General features: G+C 37.7%; 1 protein-coding gene across 3 annotated transcripts in view; it reads right to left on the reverse strand.

Moving 5' to 3' along the window:
* TXNDC16 (thioredoxin domain containing 16) overlaps positions 1-22,222 on the reverse strand; it is a 118,999-nt gene that overhangs the window by 90,057 nt on the left and 6,720 nt on the right. For all 3 annotated transcript variants that reach the window (XM_059915711.1, XM_059915710.1, XM_059915708.1), the window contains exons 2-6: positions 22,032-22,150; positions 21,129-21,427; positions 20,049-20,131; positions 15,028-15,101; positions 14,128-14,202 (exon numbers count right to left, since the gene is read on the reverse strand). In XM_059915711.1, coding sequence (XP_059771694.1) covers positions 14,128-14,202; positions 15,028-15,101; positions 20,049-20,131; positions 21,129-21,306 — 410 coding nt within the window. In that variant the 5' untranslated portion in view covers positions 21,307-21,427; positions 22,032-22,150. The remainder of the gene's footprint in view (positions 1-14,127; positions 14,203-15,027; positions 15,102-20,048; positions 20,132-21,128; positions 21,428-22,031; positions 22,151-22,222) is intronic.

Below are 22,222 nucleotides of genomic sequence, written 5' to 3' on the forward strand. Positions count from 1 at the left end.
CAGCTTAAACATCATTGACTTAAGAGAAGCCTCCTTTGCTGGTCCTGTATAAGTAGGTCTGTAGCATTTTCCTCTTGAATTTCACACTATTTAATCCTTCGTAGGATCAAATTTATAATTATTCACATATATTTTTTTACTTGTTTATCCCTGCCTCTCTCTTTAAACTGTTGCCTTCTTGTGACAGGGATGTTGCATATTTTATCACTATATCCATAATAACTTAGAATAGAACCTGGTACATTGTAAGTATTCAATAAGTATTTGTTGAATGAATGACAGAAAACATAGGGCAGGAATTATTTATTGCCATTCTTCATTTGAAGAAATAGAAGATCAAATCAAAACACTGAAGAGCTTACTTACTCAAAAACACATATACTGAACTGAGAGGCCAGGAACAGAACATAAAACAGGTCTTCTCACTCCTAATTTAGTGATCTTTCCACTTGACCATAATTCTTCCAAATCATCTTTTTTTTAATATAATCTCTATTTATTTATGTTTATTTATTTGGCTGCGCCGGGTCTTAGTTGCGGCACACGGGATCTTCGTTGTGGCATGTGAGATCTAGTTCCCTAACCAGGGATCAAACTCGGGCCCCCTGCACTGGGAGCATGGAGTCTTAACCACTGGACCATCAGGGAAGTCCCCCAAATCATCTTTTTAATGTATAGATCAGAATAACTGATCATATTTCTTCATCCAAAAGAATTTCATTTAAAAATTTTCTACTTCTATATAAATTCTCTATCACTAACAACTAATTTCACTTAATCTCCACATGCATATCTGTGTGTGTGTGTGTGTGTGCATATTTTTGTTAAGCTAAACTTTAAGAATTTTTGAAAGCTGTTCCAACTCCACATACTTAAGTAAGCAAAAGTTCATTCCAATAAATTAGTCAATCATAGTTTCTTCTTACGGAAAACATAGCACTTTCCACTAATACAGCAATTCTCAAACTTTTTGGTCTCAGGATCCCTTTATACCCTTAAAAATTATTGAGCTCTTCAAAGGGCTTTTTTTAATGTAGGTTACATTTATCAATAGTTGCCAAAATAGAAATTAAAATAGCAATTAAAAATATTAATCCTTTAAAAAATAAAAATAAACACCATTGCATATTAACATAACACTTTTTTTATTAAAAATAACTAAATTTCCAAAAGGAAAGAAAAATCTAATGAAAAGAGTGGCCTTGTTTTACATTTTTGCAAGTCTCTTTAATATTGGACTAAATAGAAGACAGGTGGATTCTCTTATCTGTTTCTTTGTTCACTCTGTTGTGACAACACACACACAACACATCATGTAGCCTCTAGAAACTGCACTCATAGAAGAATGAAAGTGAAAAAGGCAAACATCTTAGTATTATTATAAAAATATTGTCACTTTGGGAGCACCCCAAAATGGCTGCCCTAAATTACACTGCTTAAATATTTACCTATATATTACAGATTCCAACTTTTTAAAAGAAATATAAAACTTGAATTTCTATACCTCCCAGGGCTCTTGTTTTGTTTTTAAAAGAAATATTTACTGGGCAGTACTCACTATTTGCTAGATACTTTCACATGTTTTCATTTAAATCCTCAAAGATATTCTTGAGAAATTCTTTATTACACACACACACACACACACACACACACACACACACACACACAGAGGAAAGAACCTCAGGGATTAAGTAACCTGCTCCAGGTCATAACAGTAGTCACTGATAGAGCTGAGATTCTAATCCAGGTCTTCTGACACTTTGCCCGTAACTTTCTAAACTATGTCATTACTGACCACTCATACATGGTAAACCAGGTAAAAAGGGAGGCAACTAATGAATAGCCAGAGAGTCACAGTGGCGATCTGGGCTACTGGCTACTTATACGTTTTGGTTAGCAAGACCAGAATTACCCTTGAGTTACTTCAAAACTGCTGGGAGACACCATCTAGTGAAGTAATTGGACTGCCATGTAAATTCTCGGCTTGGGAATGACATCCATCCATTTACCTTTACTTCTCTAGCAGCTCTAATCCATTTGCTTCAAAAATCTAACCTAGGAGTAGAAATATCCCTAACCTTTTTTCTCAATAAAGACTGGCAAATATAAATTGATAAAAGCCAATGTTTGGGGGGACACTTCCCACATGTCAGGCATAGTACTAAGTACTACATAAGTAGTGGCAGTTTATCAGTTTTGGGACTGCCTGACTTTTCTGCTTTGGGAATTCCCAGTTTTCTAAGTCTTCATGGTGGGCAGAGCCTAAGTCCCCACATACAAGCTACTAATACTGTAAATTGCTTTTCCAGGCTCCCTGCTGCTAGGCTATATGACCCAGAATCACTTATCTGACATGCCAGACTGGGAGCTAGTGATGTAAAGAATCAGGAACAGTGCAGAATTATTTCCAGAAGCAGCAGCAGCAGCAACAGTCAGCTTTGAAGGCAAGAATGACAAGAGTGCTAATGACAGCTGTAGTGTTAGCAATGCAAGTTGGGGCGTGCAATGCCCAGAAGTAATGCAGCAGTCCCCCAGAGACTAGCTCCGTGCCATGATTATGAGCCAAATAATTCAGAGCCAAATAAACCTGAGTCCAGTTCTCCAGCCCTTCTAGTGAGCCTGAGATTTCCTACATCTGCTCCAAATCCTTTTCTGCTTAAGCCAGTCAGACCCAGATTCTGGGGCTTATAACTAAGAACACCCAACAATACACTCAGTCTTGCTTAATTTTCATGGCAACCAACTGAGATCACTACTATCATTAACTGCATTTTCCAGATAAGGTCATGGGCCTTAAAGAGGTTACCTTGCCTAATGTCCCAAAGCTCATTAAAGAGTCATTATCCAAGAGGTAATAATACCAAAACTAATGACATTCATAATCTCATGATCTCTGTGATTGTTCCCAATGGCTTTGTAACTTTAATATATTTTTTAATGTTAATTTCCAGAATATGGGGACATCTAGGGATCTCTAGGATCCATTCCATGAGGCTGTGCTCCTTCACTCCAGTTCCAAAGTGGAGAAATGGGTTAAAGGAAAAGTCTGTCTTGCGATTTTCTTGCTCTAAAGATGGGGCAAAACAGCCTGAGACTGTTCTGACCTGGGAGCTCTTCCTGCCCCGGAAAGGCCTTCCTTTTCCTTGGCATACTCTTCCTGAGACCCTCCTAACACAATCATTAGGTAGATAAGATATATGGCCAAGAACTGAATGGGTGTCAGAAAAAAAAAAAAAGGAACTCAGGAGTCTACCGGACCCTGCTTTTAGAGCAGCAGGTTGCTCAGCCTTTTTTCAGAAAAAAAAGACCACTTTTATATCATATTTCTGCCATTATTCAAATTCTAAAAAACCCAATAAAAACAAAAAGTTATCTTCTATTTTGCCTTACCAAAACTCCTAGGAAAAAAAAAAAAAAGCAAAGAGGGAGGGGGGGAAAGAGGGAGAGATGAAGGAGAGAGACAGACAAATTACTTTTATCTAAATTAATTACAGTTGACCCTCAGTATCCATGGGTTCCACATTTGCAGGTTCAGCCAAATGCAGGTGGAAAATATTTGGAAAAAATAATTCCAAAAAAGTCTAAAAAACAAAACTTGGATTTGCCATATACTGACAACTATTTACACAGCATTTACATTGTATTAGGTATTATAAGTAATCTACAGATGATTTAAAGTATACGGGAGCTACTAGAGCTAATCAATGAATTTGGTAAAGTAGCAGGATACAAAATTAATGCACAGAAATCTCTGGCATTCCTATACACTAATGATGAAAAATCTGAAAGAGAAATTAAGGAAACACTCCCATTTACCGTTGCAACAAAAAGAATGAAATACCTAGGAATAAACCTACCTAGGGAGACAAAAGACCTGTATGCAGAAAACTATAAGACACTGATGAAAGAAATTAAAGATGATACAAACAGATGGAGAGATATACCATGTTCTTGGATTGGAAGAATCAACATTGTGAAAATGACTATACTACCCAAACCAATCTACAGATTCAATGCAATCCCTATCAAACTACCAATGGCATTTTTCACAGAACTACAACAAAAAATTTCACAATTTATATGGAAACACAAAAGACCCCAAATAGCCAAAGCAATCCTGAGAAAAACGGAGCTGGAGGAATCAGACTCCGTGACTTCAGACTATACTACAAAGCTACAGTAATCAAGACAATATGGTACTGGCACAAAATCAGAAAGATAGATCAATGGAACAAGATAGAAAGCCCAGAGATAAACCCACGCACATATGGTCACCTTATTTTTTATAAAGGAGGCAAGAATATACAATGGAGAAAAGACAACCTCTTCAATAAGTGGTGCTGGGAAAACTGGACAGCTACACGTAAAAGAATGAAATTAGAACACTCCCTAACACCACACACAAAAATAAACTCAAAATGAATTAAAGACCTAAATGTAAGGCCAGACACTATAAAACTCTTAGAGGAAAACATAGGCAGAACACTCTATGACATAAATCACAGCAAGATCCTTCTTGACCCACCTCCTAGAGAACTGGAAATAAAAACAAAAATAAACAAATGGGACCTAATGAAACTTAAAAGCTTTTGCAAAGCAAAGGAAACCATAAATAAGACGAAAAGACAACTCTCAGAATGGGAGAAAATATTTGCAAATGAAGCAACTGACAAAGGATTAATCTCCAAAATTTACAAGCAGCTCATGCAGCTCAATATAAAAAAAACAAACAATCCAATCCAAAAATGGGCAAAAGACCGAAATAGATATTTCTCCAAAGAAGATATACAGATTGCCAACAAACACATGAAAGAATGCTCATCATCACTAATCATTAGAGAAATGCAAATCAAAACTACAATGAGGTATCACCTCACACCAGTCAGAATGGCTATCATCAAAAAATCTACAAACAATAAATGCTGGAGAGGGTGTGGAGAAAAGGGAACCCTCTTGCACTGTTGGTGGGAATGTAAATTGATACAGCCACTATGGAGAACAGTATGGAGGTTCCTTATAAAACTAAAAATAGAACTACCATACGACCCAGCAATCCCACTACTGGGCGTATACCCTGAGAAAACCATAATTCAAAAAGAGTCATGTACCACAATGTTCACTGCAGCTTTATTTACAATAGCCAGGACATGGAAGCAACCTAAGTGTCCATCGACAGATGAATGGATAAAGAAGATGTGGCACATATATACAATGGAATATTACTCAACCATAAAAAGAAAAGAAATTGAGTTATTTGTAGTGAGGTGGATGGAACTAGAGTCTGTCATACAGAGTGAAGTAAGTCAGAAAGAGAAAAACAAATACCGTATGCTAACACATATATATGGAATCTAAAAAAAAAAAAAAAAAGGTTCTGAAGAACCTAGGGGCAGGAGAGGAATAAAGACGCAGACTTAGAGAATGGACTTGAGGACATGGGGAGGGGGAAGGGTAAGCTGGGATGAAGTGAGAGAGTGGCATGGACGTATATATACTACCAAATGTAAAATAGATAGCTAGTGGGAAGCAGCCGCATAGCACAGGGAGATCAGCTTGGTGCTTTGTGACCACCTAGAGGGGTGGGATAGGGAGGGTGGAAGGGAGACACAAGAGGGAGGAGATATGGGGATATATGTATAGCTGATTCACTTTGTTATAAAGCAGAAACTAACACACCATTGTAAAGCAATTATACTCCAATAAAGATGTTAAAAATAAAAATAAGTATACGGATGGGAGGATGTGCATAGGTTATATGCTAATACTACACCATTTTATATAAGGGATTGAGCACCTGGGGATTCTGGTATCCACGGAGGGTGAGGAAGCTGGGGGGGTGGGAGGTGCTGAACCAATCCCCCTCGGATACTGAGGGATGACTGTATATTATTCTAGGCAGATCCATGTATAAAATGAAATATCCCAAAATGTTTCACTAGGCATTTTCTAAATTAATACAGTTAAAAAAACAAACAGAAGCCATCTCTGAAATTTGAATTGAGAGTACAAGTAATAACAAAGTTCAAAAACATCAAAGTCTTTCTGTCATACGCTGTGTATTTTCCTACTAGCTTACCACTTATAAAATTCTTAACACCAGAAACAATCTTATGGGCTTATAACATAAGATTTCTGCTCCTCCAATTTTTAACAACCAAAAAGTGAAGCTTCCCAATTCATTCATCCATCAATCCAATATTTTTCAACACCTAATACATGTCACACACGATGCTATGCAGTGGTAGAAGGACTTTGTGTAAGAGGGCACAGTGGGGATATAACCATTACTACCAATTAACATAGAGCTGCGAGGAATTCAAATCCAAGGCAAGTAATTTTTTATTATAATTTCCCAGTATGTCACTATCAAACAGGAACCCACCTGATAATATTGTGTAGGAACAAATCTCATAGAGATAAAGGAAGGAGCAATAGCTCAAAACCTATTAGGAAGGGACCAGCTTGAGCACAGCTCAGGAGTTTTAAAGAAAGACAACTCCGAGAGGAGCTTTCCCCAGAAGTTTTACCCAAGCTCAAACCCAGGCTCTGCAATAATGTGTTAAAAATAAAATATTAGCAGAAATTATGATAGTTGAAAATAATTACCATAATATTTGTAGTTCATATTATCGTCAGTAGTACATTAACTTAAAAGGAAAGAAATCTTCCACTTGACAAAATATTGTCACAGAATATCAGTTAGCACATCTTAATAAAGAGTTATTGAGATTTCATTGTTTCTTACAGTACTACACAGTCTTTCCTTTTTGTATCAATATCATTTGATGATTTCCAGGAGTCAACAATGACTAGGGGGAAAAATGGCCTTTCTTTGCAACTGCTGCCTCATGGCAAATATTCCCAGCAACTGTCGCCAGCACGGACTTGCATGAACTCACTTCTATTACTACCGTGTGTGCAACAGAACAGCAGGTAGATATCTGAATTTGGATTGCTTTTTTTCTTAATTGCAAAATGAGATTTCCTGCATTTATATAGAAAAAAGCGACTAACATTTGTAGAGCACTGGGTAAAACACAAAGCATATTTTCAGATGTATTACTTTATTTGATCTTCAAAAAAATCTAATGACAGTGCAATTTTTAACATTTAAGAGATGAGGAAAACTAGCAATCAGAAAAGATAAACTGCTATGATCACACAATGGATAAATCCTCCATAAGCCCTGACTTCTTCATATATCATTCCAAAGCACATTTGAGATTATAGTGCCTCAATCTCCTATACCTCTATCTGACTTGCCTCAGACTGGTTACATATGGTATTCTCAATCAATAAATAAAGAATAATTGTTACTTTACTTTCTTTTTCTAAATATTACCCTTCTTAACCCAATCTAGAAGCTGGGAAGTGAAATTTTCCTCACAGTTACCAAACCACACAATTCCATCGGTTTTGACTATGTATATTTTAGAAAACAGAGCTGAGAATTTGTAGACTATAAATCTATAATCTTACCTTTATTTTAAATTTTATTTATTTTGCAAATTTTAACTCTTTCGTAGGACTCATAACACAAAAAGTATCCAAAAAGTTGAAGAGTGAAAAGTCCACCTCCAACTCCTTCCCCCATCCCAGCTTCCGCATTCCATTCCCGTAAACCAATAATCAGGTTCTTGTGAAACTTTGAAATATTTATACCAAATACATATATGCCATAAATAAATATTTATATATGTCTCTGTTAGAAAACTATCCCTCCTAGATTTCTCAGTGTTCCTATACAGTCCATGTCTCCTGAAGATGAAAACTGGCAGTACACAAAGATGGAAAACGTCTCCTCTTCACATTCTAATCTTGTTTCCTTTTCTCTGGAGCCACCTGGTCCCATTCAAAGGTAATAAAACTTTCCTTATCTTCCCTGGAGCTAAATGCTTATATTTAGGCATAGAGACCTTTTCCTACTGCCCCAAGCAATTTGTTTAAATTCCAGAGAAAAAGATAAGCACTCTATCTCCAGAAGGAAAAAGCAGATTTGCCAGCTCCTATATAAACTCAGAGATTCATAATTTAAGTTCTCCTTCTCCAAACCTTGCTGTAAGTACATATGTAAGCATATGGCTCTCACCTTGTAGCTCTGTGGAGAACTGGGTATGGCAAATCCAGTACTACCATGTTACTGTGATTGCTGTTACTGCTGTGTCTGATTTCTGATTCAGAGGCTTGGTGTTTCTGCAAGTGTATATGCAAGGAGGGTAACATCGAAGACCTGTCAGAGTTTTAGACTTAACACTCCCTTTCTTACACACATAGAACTATGCTATGCTCTAAACACTTGGTTTATTTCATTAATATATCCTGAAAAATCAATGTGTTAAAAATGTTAGTAGACCATTTAGTCAGAATATTTTTAATCAATGATGTTTTAGGAATACTTTAAATGTCCTCCAAAAATACACTACTTAATTGGCCATAATGGTTCAAAAATATACAATTCTGTAAATATTTAGTATAGGGTTACCCTAAGTTTACACTTGTTATTCTAGTCTTCGATTTTACTAACTTAATTCTTCCCCAATTGCAATTTTTCTATATTCTGAGACTAAGAAATTGTCTAAAACCTTGATCTTTTCTGTTTATAAAGAAGCAAAGTTCAAGTATAGCTGTGGATCACTGATCATATAAAAATTTATCAGTGTATATGTAGTAGAAGATAATGGAAGAAAAGAACCCATTTACAATAGAAACAAAAGATATAAAATACCCAGAAATAAATTTCAGTGTCCAAGCATATATGAAGAAAGCATTAAAACACTACTAGAGAACACAAAAGAAAACTTGAATAAATGGAAAGACATCTGGTCCTGGGACGGGAAGATTCATTCTAAAGATGTCAAGTGTCCCCAAAATAACTTATAAATTTAATGCCAGTAGGATTTAGTCAGGGAGAGGAAGAAACCAGACAAGCTAATTTTAAATGTCACATGTAAACAGAACAAAAATGCAATTCTAGAAACAGAAACATGAAGGGGCCTGGACCTTTCAGATATTACAATATATATTATAAAGCCTCAGTAATTAAAGCAACAGTACTAGTAAAAAAAAAAAATAGACAGATTAACGAAACAAAGTCCAAAGTAGACCCAAATATATATGAGCGTTTAGTATAAAAAATCGCACCTTGAAAACTGAGATTAATTTCAGTTGTGTTGGGACAATTATTTAGCCACCTGACTAATATATTGCTCATACTATTCACCTAGTTAAATGCCAAACAAAGCAAAGATTTAAATGTTAAATTGAAGAGCTAAAACATTACGAGAAGAAATACACCCACATAAATAGAGTCTGATCTTTGACAAAAGAGCAAAAGCAGTTTAATGGAGAAAGGCTCGTCTTTTCAATAAAGGCGCTAAAACAACTGGACATTCACGTGCAAATAAGTGAATCGAGACACTGACTTTACACCTTTCATAAAAATTAACTCAAAATGGATCACAGACCTAAATGTAAAACATAGAAGAAAATCTTGGTGACCTTGGATTTGGCAATGAATTTTTAGATACAACACCAAAAGCATGATCCATGAAAGAAAAAAAATTGTAAAGTTGGATTTTATTATTATTAAAAACTTCTGCTCTGCAAAAGACACTGTTAAGAGAATGAAGAAACAAGCCACAGACTGGGAGAAAATATTTGCAAAACATATATCTGATAAAGGAATTGTATCCAAAGTATACAAAAGGACTCTTAAACTCAACAATGAGAAAAAAAAAAAATTTAAAATATGGGCAAAAGATCTGAGCGATACCCCACCAAAGAAAATATACAGACAGCAAATAAGCATACTAAAAGATGCTCAATATCATTTGTCCTTAGGAAGTTGTAAATTAAAACAATGAGATACCACTACACATGTATTAGAATAGCTACAGTTAAAAAAAAAAAAAATTAACAATACCAAATGTTGGCAAGAATGTAGAGCAACAGGAACTCATTCAATGCAGGTGGTAATGCAAAATGATACAGATGTTGTCAAAACGCATAGAACTGTACAGCACAGAGTGAACCCTAACATAAACTATTCACTTCGGTTAATAATAATGTGTCAGTATTGATTCATCAGTTGTAACAAATGTACCACACCAATGCAAAATGTTAACAGAGGAAACAGTACAGAGGAGAAAGGAGGAATTCTCTGTACTATCTGTTCAATTTTCTGTAATCCTAAAACTGCTCTATAAAACAGTCTATTAATTTCTTTAAGTGAATTCCTTTGTAACAAGGGCATAGGGAGACCTTGGTACAACTTAAAATCCAGAAGTCAAAAGAGAAAAGATAAATTTGACCTGATGATATTTAAAATAACAAAACAGGGAAATTCAAAAGATAAATGACAAACAGGAAAATGTACAATTTGTGTCTCCTTTATATAAGGAGAGCACCTAGAAATTAATAAGAATAAAAGTTCAAAACATGATAGAGGACTTCCCTGGTGGCACAGTGGTTAAGAATCTGCCTGCCCATGCAGGGGACATGGGTTTGAGCCCTGGTCCAGGAAGATCTCACATGCTACAGAGCAACTAAGCCCGTGCGCCACAACTACTGAGCCTATGCTCTGGAGCCTGCTAGCCACAACTACTGAAGCCCAAGTGCCGCAACTACTGAAGCCCGTGTGCCTAGAGTTTGTGCTCTGCAACAAGAGAAGCTACCGCAATAAGAAGCCGCCGCTCGCCACAACTAGAGAAAGCCCGCACACAGCAACGAAGACCCAACACAGCCATAAATAAATAAATAAATAAATAAATAAAAGAAATAACCAGCTCTAGGACAAAATCACCCTTTAAAAAAAAAATGATAGAAAAGTGGGCAAAAGATATCAAGCAACAGTTCAGTTCCATTTCTAGGAATAGTATACAACCGAAAAGAGTACAAGGGAGGAACTGCTTGCCAGGAACCGGGTATTTCAAACTGATGCTTTTAGCACAAAGAAGTAGGGTGACGGCTTGAGAGGCATTTTTTTCCTCATGGCAATTTGCAAGGTACAGCTATGATATGGCATACTATTTAGCACAGTTCTTCAAGATTCTAAATATCATTACTGAAAATTTTTGTAAAATACTGTATTCCACAAGGCAGTTTTCTTACATTTTAAACAAAAATGAGGGCATTGCCTCTTTGGAATTCTACCTCCTTGACATTTGTGTTTTCCTGCTCAGTTTCTTCTTCCTTTATATGTTGGTGTTATCCTAGGATGCTCCCTAGATGACCTACATGTTGACAACACTCCCCAGGGGCGCAAATTCCTACAGCTGCCTACTCAAGACTCAGGTAAGATGGGCATCCGACTTGTTAAAGTAGACGCATTTTCTCCTGTAAATTTGCTCTTCATCCTTGCCTAGTTCAGATGGTGATCAGATCAGATTTGGGGTAGAGTGAGATGGGAAGGAAGGAAAAGAAGAGATCAGGGATTAATCAAATTAATCGTTACCAAGCCCGGTTAATTTCACCTCCTAAGCATTAAAATGAAAACCCCCTCTTTGCTATCTTTACTTCCCTAGATTGCACAATGGCCACACAATGGTGTCTACACGTGCTTGGATCCCACAAATTTGTCTCTCACCCGCCAGAAAGAGCCCTCAAGTGCTAATCTGGTCACATCACTTATCTGCCTACAACCCTCCGTTGAGCAATCAGGTGTTGAGGTGGTCACTTAGGACAGAGAGCCCAACTAAAAGTAACAACCAAGCCTTTATTCACTTACTGCGACAGTGCAAGCAAGAGGCAAAAGGAGAGGCACAGGCTCCACAATGTTCCGTTCCCATCGCCCGCCACTGAACAGCTCCAGGCCAGGGCCAGTGGGCGTGGGAATCATCTCATTCCAAGGAGCTGCAAAGAGAAGGCTCCCGCCTCTTTATGGACCCGTGGAATGGTGGGGGGACTGAGCAGGGGAAGGGCGAGGAGAAGAAAGTACAGAGTTAAAGCAGAGAACGTGTTTAGCCAAAGACCTGTGATAAGGAGGTCTTGGCAAAGCACCTGGAAGGTGCCTCAGGCCGCATTCCTGATAATGAGGCTCCAAATGGAGACGCCTGGGGCTAAAGGCCAGTCTGGCCAGAAGGATGGGAGAGGGAGGGGTCCGAGTCCTGGACCTCAATTTTCTCTAGAAAACTGCAATGCTCTGGCTGTGCACCAGTCTGGTGTGGGAGAGCACCTTCCCCCTATGACGCCTGCCGGGCAAAGCTTCTAACTGCCTGTGGTTGGGTCTGAAAGATCACACAAGGATTCTGGCCCAGAGCTGGCCTCCTCACCCTTCAGGGGCTACCCCAAAGCCTAAACTTCTTCACATGGTAAACAAAGATCCCTTCCTCTGACCCCATGTCAACTTCTCTGCTCTCACCTCCTGCTTCACATTTCAGACTCCAGTAAAAACTACCCTCTCCAACCTGTCCTGACCTCCCTGCCTGGGCTCACAGTTTCCCCTGCTTCTTCCACCTTCCATTTCTTCACCAGGCAAACCCCCGCTTATCCTTCAAGACTCATCCCAAGTGCCACCTCCTTCAGGAAGGCTTCTTAACAAACATCCACCCTCATTCTAGACACAGGAACTATTCACTACCCTGTGGACATATGCAGGCATACTTCTACTATTTTACTTCCTACATATTTTCTGTTTACATATCTGTCTCTGCAACAAAACATTAAATTCTTGGAGAACAGAGCCACATCTTATGCTGTCTTGCATCTCCAGTGCCTTACAAGTATCTGGCACATAGCAGGAACATGGGGAATACTCTATTTGTGGAATTAGTGTTCTATAAATCAGCATTAGTACAGCACAAGGAACAGGACACCATGGCAGGATTGAATGACACAAGCCCCACAGGCTACCCAGTTCAGGTAACACGGTCCTCTCCACATCTAAGGCCCAGTTGTTTCGAAACCACCTTGTCATCAGGTTGCCCAGCGTGGACCTGCCGCTCCAGGATTTGCTGTCAGACTTGTCAAAGACAACCTTAGTATCCCCTCCCCCATCCCTTAAAGAATCTTCTTTCTCTGATTCTTCACCCTTGTTTCTGGGTCAAAGACAGTCATCAGGTATCCACTGTAAAAAGCATAAACGAGTAAGCTTCCTGAGAACAAATATATCTATGACTTGGACTTTTTGCTAAGCTTTTCATGACCCCCACTCTCAAGATAGCCACCCCTTCTCTATCCCAGGAAAGGGCTTCCAAGGCAGCCCAACAGGTCTTTGGAATTCCTTCTTCAAAAGGCCATCTTTCATCGCTTACAACTGGCTGCTCAGTCCACAGGCCTCAGGGTCCACGGTTGGCCGGGATTTCTAAAGACTGTTCATTAATATATTATTAGTACTGGAACATGTGATAACCACAACTTTTCATCTATCAAGTTTAGAGTTTCCTGTAACTTAACTTTCACACCATTTTTGCGAGAATCAGGTAGAAGAAGAGGAGGAAGACGGGAGCCACACAGAAAACAGAGATAGTCAAGGTCAGCAAAGGTCTCAGCAAACGTTAAATTGGAAAAGTCCCTGTAAACTCGTGTCCTGAAAAAGTCGTAGCCTCTAGCTCTGTTACCAAAGATACTACTACCTCATTTGAGGAGAGACTGCAGGAGTGGACCCCAGGTAGGGCTGAATCCCAGGCCTAAAGATTCCATGCCAGGCAAGTTAAATTAGATTCACTCTCTCTCAATAAACATTCAGTACGTGCTGGGAACATCTGAAATGTTTCTGCATGTACTGAGCAGGCACGGAGCTACAGACTCCGGAAAAAAAAAATCAGGCTGGGGTGAAAAGGAGGCTAGACACTTCAAAAACCCTAGTGAGAATAGCAAAGATGAGCTTCTGTCCCGGTAACATCCTCACTCCATGGACAGAATCAAAGGCAAGAGCAATAGTATGAGCCAGGTGGCCGTGTTGTGCCACCTCCTACTTTTATACAGAATATCTCCATGTTTCTGTATCCTCTGCCATTCAAGACTTTTTAGATCCTCTATGTGGGAAGATAGACCAGCAATATGTGTGAAACTGATGCTTACAAATATAATGCTAAGACCCTAAGATATTGTAATGGATTGTGGTTGTCTAAAATGAAATCAATAGACAAATAACAAGTGAGTAAGTAAATGGGTATCCCCTGTACTTACAAGAGAACATGAGCAATGATGGCATCCACATCGAACAAGGTATCGGTTGGGAATTCTCTGAGTAATATGTGACCCCTGCAAAAAGTTTTAAAAAGCATTACAGAAATATTTCCTTAGCATTCAATTCACTTGTCTCTCTAACATACTACGCTGGAAGTTCTGGCAGTTCTTGGATCCTGTGTCTTATCCGCTAGCCGATCCACCGACCAGAGTGCTGGCCATGATACACACTCAAATATTTACTGAACACACAGGCATAGATACACTGACTTTGAAAAGCTTAGGCCCTGGGCCTGGCAAAAAGACTGGGAAGCAACAGGAGTCCCAACAAGGCTTCCTCCCAGCACACACGGATACCCCAAATGGGCTGGGAAGGAGACAAGCAGGAGAGAGAAAGAAGGGTCCTCAGCAGTAGGTCCCTGAGGAGACAGGATCTCTCCCCACTTCCTAGGCCAAATCCCAAGAGTGTGAGGAAAGGATTTGTGAGAAAACTCAGATTAGCAGACCCAAGTAACGGAGGAATCCGTAACCTGGACATCTGCAGATCCCTCAAAAATAAAGTACATTTATTTCCCACCCGAATATGGACCTGACATACCTACTTAGAACACTAAATTTGCTAAGTGCTTACTTAACCAGGCATTTGCCGTCAGCGCTTACATAAGATTCTCATATAATATCCAAAACAATCCTGTGAGGTAAGTATTAATCTCCTCAATTTACAGATTAGGAAGCAAAGTGGAGGTAACAAATCTATTAGTTGGACTTCTTGCTAAGCTTCATATGACCCCTACTACATATACCTTTATTCTGGCCTAGTGATATTTTGTATACTTGAATATTCTAGAAGTATAGCTTTATGTTTGTCCATCTGAGCCAAAAAAACTAAAAATAGTTTACCTGAATAAATATGCTTTCATCAAATCCTTTTCGCTTCCACAGTATCTCGATGTTTCTTCTGTGACGCAATTAACCTTTAAAAGATTATATTTAACGTTTAGAGTACACATCAAAAGGTCAAGTTTCTTGGTTAGGGAAACAGAAAGGAAAATTAAACATTACAGTTTGTCTCCAGATCAAATTTCTTTTTTACTTTTCTTTCTGATTTGTCTGCTGTAATTGCTCACTTATTCAAGTGCTTGAGGTAACCCAGAGAAAGGAACTGTTCCTACACCTAAGAGTTATATTTAATTATACCTAAGATTTAATTCAGTCTGATGAAGGAAGTAGAAGGTAACGAGGTAGGAAAGGAAGGAAACAATTAAGGCAGGACAAGAAAATCATGTGCAAAAGCCGGGAAGCACAGAAGTGAGTGTTAAGTTGGGACCACGAAAGCATCTCAGTAGCTGGAACACAGGTATGGCAGATATTGCTGGTTCCTAACCCCAAATCCATCCTACCCTTTTGCATCACTAACAGAATTTCATTAAAAGCAAGTGCCCCATTAAAAGACTGTTCCAGACTCCCCCAACAGCTAAGGCTGGCTAGATGATGTTAGGAGAAGTCACTACTGGTTTGGGATGTGTAGAAGGATCTTAAAAGGGGGTTGACTGATACTCTTGCTCTTCCCACTTCTTCCTGACAAGATGGGTAGGCACCAGCAGTCATCATGGACCAAAAGGCATCTTTAAAGAAGAAACCTTTGCTAAGGATGGTGCAACAGAAAGAATGAACCCGAGTCCCTGATGATGTTAGAGAAGCCACAACAGCCCTTGATAGCTTATAATCAGGACTCTATGTGAAAAACATAAGGCCAATCCTGGCAGCAACATGAAGATACAATGGAAGGCATGAAAGCACAAAGGCAAGGAAGCCGGTTAATAGAGTATCCCATCAGTACGGGTCAGGGATGACTGGGACCTGTAGTAAAGCAGAAAAGGACAGAAGAGATTCAAGCGACTTTTCACAAATACAGTAAGTAAAACTAGGGAGAAGACTGAGCGTGTAATATGCCACGTGGGATAGATGGGGGAAGGCAAGAGATAAAGAGGATGAAGAGGTTTTTAGACGGGGCAAGTGGGTAGCCACCGACATAACTTACCAAAACTAAGTCTGGAAGAAGAACAGTTAGCATTTTGTTTTGGATTTTGTTAAGTTAGGGTTTTTTGGTTTTTTTTTTTAGATGAGGCTTTTTTGTTTTTGCTGCTCAAGTTAATTTTAACGGAGTTTGAGGAAGCAGAGTGACAAGTGGGAAAGCTACATTTGGTTTATAGAAAAAAGCTACTAAAAGAGAACTGATACTCAGAAAAGATATGAGGACTAGAGAATTCGAATGAAAAGAGTACGGTCATAACCAAAAACTGAATTTTAGTGTATGTAGTTTTTTTTTTAATTTTTAAAAGTCAGAGCATAGGGGATGGTTGGTATTATGACGACAGATTTATCCATTCATCCATTCAACACACATTTGAACACCTACCATATGTTAGTCACTGTTCTCATCACTGGGAGTACAGTTAAGTTCCAAATTAAAATCTTTATCTTTAGAACTTACATTCTAAAAGTAGAGACGGACCATTAAAAAAAAAAAAACTAATTAGTATGTCATGTTAAGGGCTATAAAGAAAAAAACACTATTAAGGGGATAGTATGTGACAGAACATTTTAGATAAGTCATCAAAGAAGACCTCTCTGAGGAGGTGACGTTTGCACAAAGAACCGAAGTAATGGAGTGATGATGCGTACAAATATACAGATATGTGGAAGAGATGAGTTCTAAGCAGAGGGGGAAATACCTGCAAAGGCCTTACGGAAATACACACCTAGAAGGTCCAAGTAAGAGAAAGATGACTAGCATGTGTCAGGAACAAGCTGAGCAAGGTGGAGGAACAGAAAATGAGATTAGAGGAATTAAGTGTCCAAAGAGGAGTTTCCATGTTAGCATAACTGTAATGGGAAGCCTTTCTGAGAGAGCAGCAATGTGATCTGACACGTCTGACTTACATGTGGAGAAGGGTTCAGTGAGACGAGAGTGAAAGGAGAAAGGCCAAATAGGAGGCTTGTGGTTTCCCAGAGGAGAAGTAAGGATGGTTTAGACAAGGGCAGGGGGGTAAAAGTGAAGGTACAGGAAGTGGTCAGATGTGCAAAGTTTTGACAGCAGAACTTGAAGGACTTAATGATGGATTGGTTATGACAGAAAGGATGACAAAGGTTTTTTGTTTTAAAATCTACATTGATACAATAATATAGTCATACCAGCTTTCTTTTGGTTATTCTTTGCACGATATATATTTTTTCCCTCATTTGCTTTAAGGATTTCTAAAGCCTTTATTTTAAGATGCATTTCTAAATAGCTTACAATTAGGTTTGGTTATTGTTCCCAGCCTGACAATCTTCTTCTTAACTGGAACACTTAGTCCATTTATATTTTAGTGTTTTCTCCATCTACGTCTGCCTCCTGAAATCTTAACTTTTGAAGACAATCTCAAAATGCTACTTTTTGTGAAGCCTTTCCCAATACCATAATATGACCTTCCACCTTGAGGATCATGTAAGATTTCTTTCTTTTAAACCTCTACAGCATTTTATTTGTATCTCTTATTATAATGACCAAGTTCTGCTAGTTATTAAAATGGTCTGTGGGAATTCCCTGGCGGTCCGGTGGTTGGGACTCCTCACTTTCACTGCCAAGGGCCCAGGTTCAACCCTTGGTTGGGGAACTAAGATTCTTACAACCTGAGCAGCACGGCCAAAAAAAAAAAAGTCTGTGAATGTGTTTTATCGCCCCATTTTGGATATATACTCTCCAAAGAAAGAGACTGGGGTCTTAGCCATTTTGCTATCCAATAAAAGACTAAATATAGCAAGCTCGTTTCAATCTCATAAACATTACTGAGTATCTACTATGCACCAGGGAGGGAGCTAGGTACTCAATATAGGTCTATCTCTTTCACCCAGTCTCCTTTGCACATAGCTTAGAGTCCTCAACTGAAAAAGCTTTACAAACTGTTAGTTCATAAAGGTAACCTGTGGGCATGAACCTTAATATTCTACTCTAGTTACTAGACACACAGTTACTAGTTACTAGTTTATTAGCTACTAGATAACAGCATGATTATCCTTTTTGAGTATCATACCAACCTAGCATTTTGTTTCTAAATTTCAATTTCGATTTTTATTCAAAGCTCTTTAAAGATGAGTGCCACTATCATTCTAGAGTATAAACAGTGGTTCAGAGTTAACTGAGACCTCTATACAAAACAGAATTGACATTAAAAAAGAGGTTTTTGAGGTATATAACCATGATATAATAAGACATATATATTTGGTCTTTGCCCCTTGTTCCTAACACAGAGCTCCTAAAACCCTGTAATTTCCTGCATGATAGAGTGCCAGGAGTACCTTTTCTTCTAATATTTGGTCTTTAACCCGAAATATAAGAGCTTCTGAAACCCTTGGAATCTCTGGGAGTGATGAGAGTGTCTGTTTGCATGCTAATGAGATGACTGGTGGCTGGGGGCCCCTAGACAGCTTCAGGATGGGGGCTGGTTGCCAGCAAGACAAGGGAAAGATCAGAGGGTGGGAACTTTCAGCCCCACCTCCCCACCTTAGGGCTGGAGATGGAGTTCATCACCAATGGCCAATGATTTGACCAATCATGCCTACATAACAGAACCTCCATAAAAACCCTAAACTACAGGGTGTGGAAAGCTTCCAGTGAACACACCCAAGTACAGGAGGATGACACACCCCAAACCACACGGGGATAGAAACTCCTGCACTTGAGACTCTTCCAGATGTGGCCCCACGCATCTCTTCCATTTGGCTGTTCCTGACATATCCTTTATAAGAAGTCAGTAATAGTAAGTAAAGTCTTTCCCTGAGTTCTGTGAGACATTATGGGCAATTATGGAACCTGAGGAGGGGGTTGTGAGAACCGCCATTTGCAGCCAAGTCCTACAGAAGTCGTAGGGAGCCCGGGGACCCACTCACTCCTTGTGACTGGCATCTGAAGCGAGGGGCAATCTCATAGGACTGGGCCCTTAACCTGTGGGGTCTGTGCTAACTCTGGGTTTTTAGTGTCAGAAGTGCTTCGTATGAAAAACTCACACATCTGGTGTCAGAAGTGTTCTGTGGTGAGAGTGAACAGTTTCCCTTTAAAAGTCACAGTTAACTTTTCTATGCTTCCTGCCCTGGGAACTCCAGCTGCAGGGACCGAGAGGGACAGTAGCCATCTCTCAAAGGAGGAAGGCTAATGAACTAAGAAAGAATAAATGTACACAGAAAGTCAGGGAGACACTAATCTGAAAGAATTCAATAAACACTGGGTTACTAATCATTCCGTTTTCTGAGGTACAAATTCTAAGTTTAAACTAAATGAAAGGCTCCTGTAGCTATCTAAACCATGATGCATGTGGAAATTTTCCATGATACTCCATGGCAAGTTCAAACACTTTTTGAGAAAACAATTATGTAATTTCAAATTAGGTTGTTTTAACTTTTTTCTAAAAATAAATATGAGAACCCACCACATAAGCAATTATAAAGACTTAGAAGAATAGGAAAGAAAAAAAAAACACTTGAATTACTTCAATTTTGGTACCTCAGTTTGTGTTAACAGAAAAAATTTAATAGCTAAATTATGGACATCTATTATATTTGTCAGGCAAAAAAAAAAAAAAAAACTTAAACAGAAGATTGAAAAATTAAGTGACACCATAGCCCCAATAGAATGGTTTACAAAATAAAGTTCTAAGCTCCAGAATTTTAAGTAGCTTTTTTTCCCCTGTATTTATAATTTATACAATAATCTGAAATTATCTATACTTCTGTTTATTCTTATGAAAAAAAAGGTAGAAAAAATATTTTTCCAGTTTGGAAAAAGATGTGAAACAATATAGTATTTTTAGATACTCAGTCTTAGGTCACACGGTTGTAAAATGTTTGTCACTAGTAATTTATTAACATAAGTATCTTTCTACCTTTGCGACTGAAACTCCATAGTCCTGGAGAGGTTTATCTGCCTCATTCAGTTCTTCAAGAAATACAGAGGTACTTGGAGAATCTAAAATAAGAAATGTTTTATGAATGTTTTATGACTTGCCCCTTAGGAAAGATGAATTTTTAAAATTAAAGCCCAAAGCTGCAAACTGAAAAAGAAATATATTAGTTTGCCCAACTAGTATGCAACAACAAATAATCAAGTAACTAAACGAACCTAGTTACATATTTTTGTACCCTTATTTCCTATTGCCTCATTACTCTAATTTCTAATATTTTTATCATGACATAGTTTTACTTTGTAAGTGACCTTAAAAGCTTTCTAAACATAAATTGGATAAATAAATGTTTAATTTAAATGGCACATTTGGCATTACTTTTCCAAGTTTAATACTATATACACAACACACATGTACAAAATTTTCAAAATGATTTTAAAATACCATTTTCATATCACAATTATAATAAGGGAGCCAACAAAAATATGAATTCACTTCATTTACTAATTCCAAGAACAGTATTTTTTAAGGCACAAAAAAACTTAAATGGAACCATGATAATGATAACTTATGTTCAATAGTTATATTAATTAATTCAGTATAATTAATGGTACAGCTAAAGCAGAGTATTAAACTAAGGCATTACTAATACTATATTTAAAGTTTGAAAACACTTTTAAAATATTTACATGCTAAAAATATCAAAAAGTTTACTTTCAGAAATGATGAAATTCAGATATTATTAACAGCTAATTCTTATCTAGTATTTACTATGGACTAAGCACATGAGTAAAGTCACTTAATCCTCACAATAAATTTATAAAGCACACACTATTTCCTCATTATGGATGACAAAAAAGACACGTGGAGAGGCTAAGTGACTCAACCAAGGTCACACAGCAGGTCAAGTGGCAAAGTCAGGATTTAAACCCAGGCAGGCATATTATAGTAGCAGCGTTAAAGCACATATTATTAATCCTGATAATAAGTTCTCCCTAGCATATTGATTAAACAGCAATAGAAACATCACAAAAATCATATTAGAATATAAAAAATACTTACCACCTTGACAAAAATAAGCTAAGGTAGCTTTTCCTGGTTGCAATGTACTGAAGAATTTCTGAGGACTCAGCTCTGGTAGAGAGTCTACTGCTGACATATAAAAAATGCACATCATGACAAAAGAGATGCCAACTCTAAGTGCATTGAAACTGGAAGACATCATCAGCTGTGGCTGCATATGGGCAGGACAGTCAATTTTGTTCACCGCTGTGTCGTTGCCCAGGACAATACCTGGCAAGAGTAGGTGTTCAACAGAGTTTTTCTGAATGAATTCATTAAATAAATGAATGAAGTAAAATCTGCAAAAAGAATAATATAAGGCATTACTTCCATGTTTGATTTTGCTAATACTTTACTATTTCCTTCTAGTAAAAACATGAGCGGGGATGATATATAATGACATTGATTTAATAATACTATGAATTTTTGATACTTGCAAAAGATATCAAAGAGATCTGTAAAATGCAATACCAAGTATGTTAAGTTTAATAGATACTTATTGGTGTATGCTAAGCTAATTATCATTTTTAAGGATTCTAAAATTAATTTTCAAACATTATCCAATCCATTTTTTTTAAACTGGGTATTTTATCTTTCTCTACCTAGAGTAGATGTACAATTAATACTCAAATAGCAATTAAAACTACTAACGTGGGACTGAGAGCCAAAATATATGTCTACTACGTTTACATTCTTTTTACTTTAAATCCCCTAGAAGATATCTATTAAAACTATTTAAGAACATTCCTTCTTAATATACATTTAGTAACTCCTAAGACTTAGATTTATTTAAACAGTTTAGAAATTCAAATATCTTTTTCAACTCATATTTTAATTCAATTCTATTTTCTGAACTCAGATTTGCTCTAGATATCATCCTCTCATCTTTCATGCTGTACTTACTCCCATGCTGTCCTCTGTATCTGCTGTCAATTATCTTTGTCTTAAACTTTTGCTACTTTCAAATTTCTTTTGAACAATTTCTTCTTTCAGGAAGCTTTTTTACTGATGATATATATTATCTACATTTAAAAGAAGATAGTTAAGGAAAATTAGTTTTTATATTAAACATCGTACTTCTAGACGGTAGATAT

The sequence above is a fragment of the Balaenoptera ricei genome, chromosome 2, assembly GCF_028023285.1.
Source record: "Balaenoptera ricei isolate mBalRic1 chromosome 2, mBalRic1.hap2, whole genome shotgun sequence".
Classification (NCBI taxonomy): domain Eukaryota; kingdom Metazoa; phylum Chordata; class Mammalia; order Artiodactyla; family Balaenopteridae; genus Balaenoptera; species Balaenoptera ricei.